This window comes from Melitaea cinxia, chromosome 12 (assembly GCF_905220565.1).
Source record: "Melitaea cinxia chromosome 12, ilMelCinx1.1, whole genome shotgun sequence".
Classification (NCBI taxonomy): Eukaryota; Metazoa; Arthropoda; class Insecta; order Lepidoptera; family Nymphalidae; genus Melitaea; species Melitaea cinxia.
Window position 1 is genome coordinate 9,179,303 of NC_059405.1, and position 12,516 is coordinate 9,191,818.

The 12,516-nt window shown below is 34.3% G+C and overlaps 1 protein-coding gene across 1 annotated transcript; it reads right to left on the reverse strand.

The window, feature by feature from the left end:
• Positions 1-435: 435 nt before the first annotated feature.
• On the reverse strand, positions 436-2,382 carry LOC123658721 (baculoviral IAP repeat-containing protein 7-B). Its single transcript, XM_045594067.1, has one exon. It carries the CDS (start codon positions 2,380-2,382, stop codon positions 1,339-1,341), a length of 1,044 nt encoding a protein of 347 aa, XP_045450023.1. The 3' UTR covers positions 436-1,338.
• Positions 2,383-12,516: the final 10,134 nt, after the last annotated feature.

Genomic DNA, 12,516 nt, shown 5'->3' on the forward strand with positions numbered 1-12,516 from the left:
AATTTGATATGATAATAATAATAATTTTTTATAAGTTTAAATCGATGATTTTATATGATAGGTACTAGTTGATTTTAGATCTTATGTTTTCATTAAGTTGAATGCTGTGGACACCACTGTGTAGTTGTTCAGCAAGCAAGCTATGATCTGATGTTACTCTTATTAAATATAGGGTAAGAGTTTGTTAAAACGTGTATGTGTATATATAAACATTTATTGGGTGATAGATTAAAATAAAACTAAAGAATATTTAACATTTTTTATCTTTATTAATAACATCAACAGGATGAAATAATAATTAACTATGACAAAAAAAAATATTGAACGTGACTTTTATAAATTCTCTCAATAATTAATTGAAGTGATAAATTTAATTGTAAGGTTAAAATTAAAATCAGTTCTGTGGTACTAATAGTTAAATGGAAAAAACGAATATTAGTTATTGTATGATTATTTAAAATATTTTTTTTTATGTTCAATTATTATTTCGTCTTAAATCTTACGATATTTGTAACCGAATTTTAAATGCAATTTTGTAACCCGTTCAATGATGTTTCTCAATTTGTTACCAGAAGTTAAACAAATTCCTAAATTGTTTTGGAGCATTGGCTGCTAATTCTGTACCAAAAATCATTTTTACACTCTGCTTATCATAATGTCTACCTAATAAATTTTAAATAGCCAGTTATTGTCAAAATTAAATATTTACAGGAACAATTATTCATATGTAGTCATATTTATACATAATGTTACTGCAACAATATTAATTTGAAACATGTGTGCAGTTATTTAATATTATAATGGAAAAAATAAATCGCTCAATTAAATTCAATGTTTACATTTACATTAATTATTTGTTAAACTTCTATAATGCAATCAACAAAGTCTTTTAATCCCTACTAAGCGCTTCTGAAGGATACTAGTTTTTAGGTAATGTTTTATTTTTAAAGTTCATAACTAAACAAGTTTTAAGCGTGATCTATTATTTATATTAATAAATGCGCGACGACTTTGTCATTGCATTAGAAAGTTTTAGATTTACAACTTTCATTTTTGCCGGTGGGACAAAATGATAAGCTAATATTTACAATAGATTATTTACAGAGTACATTAATGTTTTTAATAGACAATAAATAATTTAAAATCATTTCAAATTACAATAAACTCCCGTTTGTCAATCTAACTTGCCCGAAGTACTAAGGTTGCCCCACCGCTTCATATTTAAACATAGTCTAAAAAATCACAGATAAAGCGGTGTTTCACAGAGCGTGGTTTCAGCACGAGTCAGGGGCGCCCGGTGAATTGACTAGTAACGAGTCCTCTACTGATGAACGCTTCTCATGAGAAGTATAGTCGCACTGCGTCTGTGAACGTCCTTCGACACATGGGGCATTTGTCGGTCGACAAAGAGCATTTCGCACAGGCCACAACATGACCGCAAGGTACAAAGCAAACGTTACGTTCCTCGTTATAACAAATCTTACAAAGTTTTGAGTCTTCTATGGGGTTTTCTTCCTTTTCACTGTTAACCTTTTCTGCGGGGGGTGCGGGGGCAGGTGTCTCTTTTTGTTCCTTGGGAGCGGGTATGACACAAGCTTCCGAAATAACTTTTTGTACGTAATCCCGCCCTTTTACGAGTTGTACATAGGCGCAGCGATCGAACCACCGAGCATGTTGCTCCCACGGTACATCGTCGTTCTCCCAATCCCTAAGACCCCCGTCACAATAAAAGCACAACGTCTTATCTCCGTTACCGGTATAGAAAAAGCCAGCTTCGGCAAGTTCCTCGGGTTTTTGTTTCATACTGCGGGGCCAATCCTTAAAGGTGCGTAATCGAGCGGCCTCTGAAGCATACCGAGGGTGTACTGGACCGGGCATGCGGATAGAGTTGGGGGCGGGGGGCGCTCGGACGCCACACTCGTCGCGGCCGACCGCTGTCTGAGAGCCAAGAGGAATGTTGCCCGAGCCCGATTGGCGCCTCAGGAAAGGACACTGCGGAGCCCATCGCTGATGGTCTTTCGCAGGATCGTCACCTTCCACCCACTTCATGATTTCCACCTTACAGAACGCGCATCTCACCTCGTCTCCTCGTCCGAGATAATAAAATCCGTTTTTCGCGAGAAGCTCGGGGGACAGGAATGATAGAGGCCACTTGTCAAATGATTTCAGCCTCTCTTCCTCCCGCCGCATATCGGGCGCGTCGGGGCAGAATACGAAAAGGTCGCGATTGTCAGTTTTATCAGTCGAAGACGAGGAAGAAACAGAGCTGGGTGACGTCGAAGGCGATCCTGAATTGGAATCATCGCATCCCGGAGTGGTTAACACCAGCTGGCTTAATGGTTGTCGATTTTTCAGTAACTGTGCCAACATCCCAGCAGCCATTGGCGATGCAGTATTTGCTGACACTGTAAAGATTGAAAAGAAATCTATAAGTACATTTAATCAAGTATTCTGTTTCTTACATTTTAGTGAGTTTATTACAAGCTAGTAAGTGTTATTTGGTAAAATTTGTCTAACTGCGATCGTATATAATATAGATGTGTCATAGCAACTAATAGCGCTTAAGTTTCAGTGTAAAACAAGATGGAAAACAAGTGTGTTAAACAGTTTCTCATAACAACAAGTTCGCGGCCATTGCGGCCCGGCTGCGTCGTCGACATTCCATTCCCGCAGCCTCTCCTCTCCGCCTTCAGGCCCTCTGCGTGCACTCAGTGCGCATGCACTCAACGATTGCAATCAATTTTTTCTTTATAATTTTAAGCCTACTACTTTTTCTATTATTTCGATTTCATTCAATGACGATTACGGAATTCTAACTGTTAATTTATAAACAAGTAAAGGAAAAATTGAAAATATATTTTTATAATTTAAATACATAATATATAAATTTTCCTCATATACTTTACAAGCACTAAAATTGGAATAGCAATCACTATTCTAATAAAATACCTGGAGAAGTCTAGTGGTATAAAATTTAAATTTATTTGTTATAAATTGGCATTTATTTGAATTAAATAATTTATTTACATCATATGTAGAAAACATAATTTAACTTACATTTGATATAAAATGTTATAGATGTAATTCATATAAATTAAAATAAAACGCTCATTGTTACAATTTACGATACATTTTCATATGTGTAAAGTTTATTACAAAAATTATAGAATAAAAGAAAAACGAATTCTAAAAAAAAATCAACAATAAAAATGGAATGAAAAAAGCAAGGAGCGTAATGGCCACGAAAAATCAATATTTACCATTTCTGTGCGTACAGTCAACTAATAACGGCATTGTCCTGACAATGGTCTTCACGACACGTATTTCACGTGATGTAACGAAAACACATTTCAAGTTTAGATTTTACAATTTCTTGTAAATTAAATGAGGTATTTTCAAAACTGGGCGAAAGTATGCCTACTCGATAAGCTTCGCGTTTGTTGTGTCGCATAGGGTTGCGACCGAGTATCATTGACATAGCTGCTGCGCATGCGTGCGTACTTTAAGGAGGGTTCAAATTCGCCTACGTGGGGTGCCTGGCACAGCTGTGTCGTTTGTTAGGGTCCCCCACATTTACGGGACTAAGTCCCTATGAATAAAGTATTTTTTAAAAAGTTTCATAATTACGAAAGGCTGAAATAATAATAGAGTACAAAATAAATTACTGAAATACTGACTATATTTTTCTCTCTATCATGACCAACGGGAACAATTTTAATAAAAAATATATAAACGATGGTGTTAACACGTGTGGTTGACACATGTTAAATAAAGTATGACCACCACGACTCAAGACGCTATTGCTACTTATTCGTCTACATTCTACATGATACGATAAACAAGCGAGAAGTGCGAAGGGACGACGCGGGAGAGATGTAGTTCTCAATCAGACTAGCGTCTGGTGCGACGTTGCCGCACCGTTCACCGCCGACCGGATTTCATTCATATTTGAGACGCGGCGTTGCCGTGCTCAACGGAAACCGCGACCACACAGCGTAAAAAAGGCCCTTTGGAATGTGGCAGTACTGCTGGTCGGGTAATAGCAGTACCGAATAAAAAGGCGACGGTATGGAATGCGGACGGTATTAATTTAATGGTACTAACTCTGGATTAGATGCAAAATTTATAGCATTAATTAAGTACATGCTGCTCATAACGTACAATACTATAATGAATAGGATAGTTTTAGATACCTAAAAGTACGAGTATCATAAGCTATAAAAAGAAAGTATACAAATAGATGTTAAATAAAGTACCGAGACAAAATTAATTCGAGGCAAAATTTAAAGCATTATTTTCTTGTAATGCATGTTTATTGTAAACTTAGCAAAACATTTTCATTTTGCTTCCCAGCGACAACCTCATATGCAAAACATTCAGTGCCAATCAGAAATGGTTATTAAGGTATTCTTAGAAATATAAAATAAAAATACCTTCCTATGAATGAAAAAAAAAGGGTACAGCTGCAAAACTTAAAGTTTTGACATGTGTTGCTTCCATTAAACAGGACAAATACGGAAAATAAAATAAAGAGACTCGAATTCAAGGTCCATAAGCTCGGCGCTAAGAGCAAATGAAATTCAGCATTGTGTCTTAAGAGAGCGGCGAGAGGCGGCGCCGTAGCGAGCCGTGGGGAAGGGGACGGGGCCGTGTTCTCATGCCTATGGGTGGTCGGCGCTCGGCTTTCGAATTCCAATGCCTAGCACCTACGCACTATGTAGACACCGGCGTACCTACCCACATAACGTTATCTCTTGTACATTTTAAACTACATCTTGAAAGGTCCTATGCGACCGCTATTTTCTCGTTACGACGACTAGACTTGTCCATTCGGTCGTAACTCATAAGTCATTTAGGGACTTCGGTTGTCATCATGAAAGATAAAAAAGCAAATCGAAGGATATAGCCCGGAAACCATATCAGAGGAAATGAACATCCGCCAGATGGGGAGCTTATTTACAAAAGCGGCGTTTTGTTGAATATAAAACTGAATGAATGAATGAATGCCATCAGCTATTTTTGAATATGAATGAAACGAGATAAAACAAATAGACAAAAGGATCGATCAGCGAACCGTTTGTAACTTGTAACAATTAAAATCCGCGATGGGTGGCAAAAGTAGATTTACAAGAAAAGTTCTAGTACATATATACTTTAATTAAAATAGGCAATTTTCTTACATTATCTTAAATAGATGTATGTCATAATAAAACCTACCAGAGTTATATAAATTACGCGTCACGTTGTTTAGCCGCGTTCGACTCCTAAACTACTTGACCGATTTTAATCAAATTGCACACCGTGTGCTGTGTGATTCAACTTGAAAGATAGGGTATATTTTATTTTGATACTAGCGACCCGTCCCAGTACATATAAACCTTCCTCTGGAATCACTCTATTTAATAATGAAAACTGTATCAAAATCCGTTGCTTACTGTTAAAAATCTAAGCATACAGACAGCGAAAAGCAACTTTGTTTTATACTATGTAATGATGATATGTAATTATCATATTTGACTAGCCCGTTGGCGCAGTTTCTAGTGCTTTCTGTTCTACGGGTGGCGGTTTCGATTTCCGCTTGAGTCTGGGTGTAATCTTTGTATTTATATATATATGTAATAATTCTATGAATATAGCAATAAGTTGCTTATCATAGGAACAGACGACCGCGTGTGATATATTGTAAGATATTTATTTATTTATGTTTAAGAAAAAAAAATAAGGCGGTACGAAGTTCGTCAGGTCAGCTAATATTACGTATTAAACTATATTTACATTGTAGAAGGAAAGTATTACTAGCTGATAAAATAATGCCTATTTTAGATTAACTATTAATAAATAAATTCATTAATCAGTCACTAGATGGCGTTGGTAGTATTATAACTACAGTAAAGCTAAATGACTCCACAGGCGAAAAACTGTAATGTAAGTTGTATTTATATTCATTCAAGAACTGATTTATGTAAATATCAACTTATTTTCTTCAATTTTTAATATTATCTTACTTTGACTATGAGAGACTGAATAATAAATAGCTTTGAATACCTGCATAGTACATACTAATTTTCATGAGGTCATGCTACCAATATGGATGCTAGAGGCACAATTGGGTGAGAAAAAAAGGCAAGGTTAAAGTTTAGACTATCGAAACAACTATAATAATTAGCTAAGTAACTACAAATAAACAAACTCAAATGAGGTTCAAGATTAAATACAAATTTGTTTAATTATACTTAAATATGAATACTGAGATAAATAACTCCATTTTGTCCTATAAGAGGAAAATACAGTGGTCACTTAGATTATTATTATTTTCTAAGAATTGATTGTTCACTTACAATTGTTATCAATATTTATCTGGTGCACTCAAATGTGTAAAATGATTTCCAGTAAGAAATTGCTGTTTTTTAGAAAAGCAATGATTATTATTAATTATTAGCATTTTTTACTTATTTCTTCTATTTTCATTATATTATGAAGAACATTTTCTATTTATTTAAACAAATATATTTATATTTATTAAACATATATGTATATTTAATAAAATATGTAAATGTATTAAATATAAATTAATTATTTTTCCTTTATGATTTTTTCACTAACTTCTGCAATTGTATATAGATGTCGCTACTACATAAAAATATAAAAGTCAAACTAGGTACTTTTTTGTATTTTATTTGAGCCTGAACGATAGCTTGTGCAATTTACGTCTAACAATTTCCGAAAATATTTTAAAACATCCACTCCATTTTTAATATATCTATTTTGGTTCACTAATGGCCAAGATAAGTGATGCTACATCAAACAGCTGTTTACTAAATTGTATTTTTAAATTTATTTATCTTTATAATAATTATTTTTATTAACTCAGTTTTAGTGTAGTAAATTTCGTATTATTGTTAGATAATAATGAAATAACAAATTAAATAAACAGTTACTGCCGACGTGGTAAAAGAAACGCCACGGCAATTGACATTTACAGAACAACACATGATAAAACCTTTAAATGTTTAATATTAACGAAATAATTTTGTTATTCTCTTAAACAAATTTTATAATGTCGAATGTGACGATGACCTTATTACAAGTCAGTAAAAACTAACCAAATTAGGTTATGTATGATAAAACATTTACCTCTAATTGATTCCATTTGTATTTAAAAAGTCCAATATGAACGGATAAGCACATCAACTCCAAAACTCAAACAGTATTTGTTCTCACTCTCACTTTAAATGATTAAATCCGATAATAAAACAGACAACACAACTCTTCGTCCATGAGCGCGAAACTCGCAACTGTCGGTAGACTCTCGACTATAACCTACGATGGCGCCTCAAACACGCCAGCTATACATGCGTCACGTTCAGTAACTGTCCCTTTATCCGCCAGGCGCACTCAGTCCGGACGACTTGACTGCCGCCGCACCGCGCAACCCGCCCGCTCGGCTAGTTGTAATAATTCCGTCAGCTGTTTCTTTCTATTGCTTTTTATAGTATATGTCTGCCTAATTCATCCCCTATATTATATATTTGTAAACAACATACAATTATTGCTGTAAGTACTTTATTCTATTTAATATTATTACTTTATAAGTAGATTTTATTTCGATTCAATGAGGCATCTTTGAAGTCTTAATATGACACGTACCTCCAAAGTTTTAATTATTAATATTATATATAATATACCTTTGCGAACCCGGTCAGCTGATTCAGATGGTCCAGCCGTATTTTCTTCTTCTTCAGTTGGCGCTTCATTTTGCATTCCTGAAATTTTCATTACTAAATTACACACAAATTTATTATCTAACAAACCAAATACTTAGAAACACTTTCACTGATAATAATATTTAGATATTTTTTCCTAAATAATATTATAAATTTTACAACTGACGTTGTATATGATTAATATGTCATAAATAGACAAATCGTACCTGATTACCTGATAACAGTAGGTTATAAAAAAAATATCGACTATTTTTTATTAATCTGTGACACACGACTGGTATTGCAAGCCGTATACCGTATACTACGATCTTTGATAAATGTTTGTTACATAAAATGTGACGTTATTTCATACAATGATCTAATCAAAGTATGTAAACAACAATAAACGCGACACGTAAATGAGGGCTTACGTTCAAGCCGACTAGTGTTTTTCTAAAGCTATGGTGTCTTATAATATGCATGTCATAGTCGTCCTTGAATAAACTTACTTAATTATAAGTCGTAATATTGAAAACAGAGTTAATAACTCCGTGGTAGTTGTAAAAATTCTTAAATTCACCAACCTAATTTTTATATAATATTTTGAAAAGTAAAAATAATATTAGAAACGACTTCACTATGAAATATAAATGAAAGGAAACTTATCTTTAGCATGTCAGCGGACATTAAAAAAGTTTTATATTGGTCAAGTTACATGTCCACTTCATTACAACACATATGTCACTCAGCTTCTTCACTGTATGGTTACGGCAGTAAAGAATGTACCCCCCCGTATCTTTCTCTCTTATGGGATAACACAGTTCCACTACCACCTTGGAACTTATAAGGCCGAGCGTTGGCGGGATAACCATTTCAATTGCACCACATTTACTTAGATGGAAATGATATTTGATATAACTCGTATGCTGGCTGCTAGTGTGGCTACGGCAGTAAAGAATAAAGCCACCCCTCTCTTGCCGTGGGTGTCGTAACAGGTGACTTAGGGATAATACAGTTCCACTACCACCTTGGAACTTAAAAAGCCGACCGATGGCGGGATAACCATCCAACTGCTGGCTTTGAAATACACAGGCCAAAGACGGGCAGCAGCGTCTTCGGTGCGGCAAAGCCAGCCCTGCGGTCACCAACCCGCCTGCCCAGCGTGGTGACTATGGGCAACATACATGAGTTCATGCCATTTTTGGCGCGAACTTGTGGATATTTATGTCCAGCAGTGGACGGCGATAGGCATAAGTGATGATGATGATGATGATGAGTGACGTTTGCTAGTGATTTATAAGTATGTATTTTTTTATTCTTTCAACTACTTTAGGTATAGTAATGTACTATAAATTTTTTAATTTATATGACATCGTTCTCTACGAAATGAGATTATAATGTATTTTAAATATAGTTATAGCTACATTAAGTCCAAAACAATTTAGATGACGTAATACCGCAAATTCCCTTAGGTACGAGTGAGTATACATGAAAGATGATGTAAACATTAAAAAAAAGTGTTGAATGTTATCGGTAGAACGATTTATTTACTAATGCGCAAAAAATAGTGGACAATGTTACTAAATATATTATTTTATTATACTAGCTATGCCCACGACTTCATCCGTGTTTTGTGTATTTACATGTTTAACGTGATTCTTTAAATTGACATAACTATTTTATTTATGAACCGATTGACATGAAACAAACACTAAAAGTTGAAGCTTAACACTATATTTGTGAAAATCACATCTAAATCGGATAAGCCGTTTCTGAGATTAGCGTGCACAAACGCATAGACAAACAGACAAAAATTCTAACAATCATTGTTTTGAGTGCTATTTGCTTTGATAAAGGTCACAATAATATTTTTTCTTATATATCTTCCATGTACAGACAGCGATACGTTACATTTTTATTATATGTGTTGAATAATGGGGTTAATCGACTGAATCTTTTGTTATAATTGTAGTTTCAAACTACATTTGGATTATTTTTATTAAAACTTTATATTTTGTTATAAAATTTTCTTAATTAAGATCACTTGATTTTTCATAAATTAATCAACTATTGAGATGAAACATCCGGAATTTTAGTATGTACCTAATAAAAAAGAGGAGCAGATGCTAATACGATGGCTGCTATGCTGATAATGTTAATAAAAAAATTGAGGTGAGGTTTGGCGCAGGTGCGGACACAGCTTGCTCGTGCGCGGGCGTTACGCAGCTGCTATTCCACGTGCTTTGCAGCTGTCTCATCCCCAAAGCATTAATACCACGTTAGAGTATACAAAATACAAAGACATCCGCGATCTTATTATAAAAGACTAGCAAATTATCGTTAACGTAGAAAAATACCTGCGTGTTCTCCATTCGGCAAAGACGGCTCCGTAGCACTGTTGCAATTTAGTAAAGATAAAAGTATTTTTACAATGATATACATCATTATACTCAATTATTTTATGTTAATGGCTTAAATAAAAATAAATTTGATGTTATTTAACATCGGGAGCGGCATTTTCCGGTTTTCAGGCGATCTAAACGTGTCTTATGCAACGAATCGCGCTCGCTACTGGGTACAAACTTCAGGGCATAGCGGGCGGCTGTAGGAAAATCGATATATTCTTACACAAAAAGGTGCAACGTGGTTTCTATACCGATTAATAAATAGCTCAAGTTTATATTTTCCCCAGCATCATTCGTCGACAGTATGTGAGTAATTATCCTAGTTTTCTATTTAATAGATGACGTTTAGTCATTAATAATTTAAAAAAAAAATGCAGTTCATTATGTGACCCTAATATATTTGTACCACGCCCTGGTGTATGTGTTCTAAAGTATTTTCAACAGATATACGATTTTTTATATAAAATAAAAAACTTTTTTTAATTATCATATATAGGTTACATTTAGATACTGTTTTTACTTTGTTCAAATCGTAGCGAATCCTAATTGTATAAAATTGCGTTCATATGACGTCTGCAAGTAAATATTAATACATGTATTAAAATTAATATTTTGCTATTTATTTTTTTGTTAAAGTTGAATTTTAAGACTTTTAATATGGATACCTAAAATTTGTGTAAATTGTTTCTATTTATTTATCATTAACATTGAGGATATTGTCATGGATGTGTGTGGATGTCTTGAGAAAAAAAAACTTTAATTATTTTTAGTGAAGCGTACCTACCTTATAAATAGCTTAATATTGGTAAATTATTATATGATATATATTGATAACTATATACAACTATATATATATATTGATGAACTATTCATATACATATTTCTAATATATAAAGTTCTCGTGCCGCGGTGTTAGTTACGAAACTCCTCCGAAACGGCTGGATCGATTTTTATGAAATTTTGTGTGCCTATCGGATAGGTATAAAAATCGGCTAACATCTATTTTTCATACCCCTAAATGATAAGGGTGACTCACCCCTAATTTATTTTTGTCCAAATTTTTTATTTTTATTTTTATAATGTGGTATTGAAAAGTACATACAACACTAAATTTTCATAATATTTTCATATAAAACAACGTTCGCTGGGTCAGTAATTAATATGTAGGTATATAATAATCCTATCTGTCTATGACAATGTTAGTGAAATTTTTATGTAGACAATTAAGTATATTGTATTGTTGTTACCTTGTTTCACCTAATAGTTTTGTCGGCCTAAAATTTCATTCGTCATAAATACGTCATAATCTAGGTATATTTGGTCATATAATTCTACTAAATATAATACGGATTTAGGCAGTGGCGTAGCTAGGGGGACAAGGGCCCTGGTGCATAGGGAAAGAATCGGGCCCTCCTCCCCTCTTTCCGCGTTGTTTGAACTTGTATTGGCCTTTTTTTTTTAATTTTTTTTTTTTTTTTTTTTTTTTTCAAAGCTGAGGTTAGAGGCCCCCCTGAGCTCCGGGGCCCTGGTGCACTGCACCACCTGGCCCTATGATAGCTACGCCACTGGATTTAGGTTGAATTTTATTATTTTGTTCGTCATATTTAGGTTATTATTTTTATTATGTATGTACTTATATTGTGTTAGAAGAAAAATAAAAAATAAATCCAAAAGCACGGCAGGTCTAGGGTTTAATTTAATTAGTGCTTTTAATTATCATCAACGCATCATTTGATTCATTCCCATCTGGCTAATAATTGCTTTAAGATGACTTTATTTACTATCTAGCTAGCCTAGCTTTACCGATGATTTCGTTCGCCATTGCCATCCCTTCAATTTTAGCGTATATGATGAATGCCAGCGTAAGATGAGCCGTAGGTAGGTTTCAAATAATTAGACCTAATACTGAAGCTTATATACACATTATATCATGATGTTAGCAATTTTACAACTGTCTGAAATATTTACGGGGTATTGTATAAGGTGTCTCTTTCTAACAAAATACAAATGAACGAACTACTCGTCAATGAATTAAAAGTGTGTACAAATTTTGAATCCCCTCTCCATAGGGAACCGTGCCAAATTGTGTCTACGGAATGCAAAGTACCCAATGTACTATTTAGTTCATTCATTATATATACCACCTACCAGTACCTATTACGTAGTAGGTATGAACTGAAATCGTGCTAAATTTCGTTTTAGTTCATTTAATAGTTTTTGCGTTTTTGTTTTTTTTTTTTTTGGTATCGCAGCGGAACCCATTTACGGGTGATATCCAGGACGCCCGTGTAGGCAGTCCTAGACCGTATGTCGCCTTCAGCACTTGGGGGTGCAATACCGACCAAACCCCTGCGGAGCCTTCAGCCGCTTTAATTGAAGGGTCCCGGATCTGCAGGCAACAAGATCCC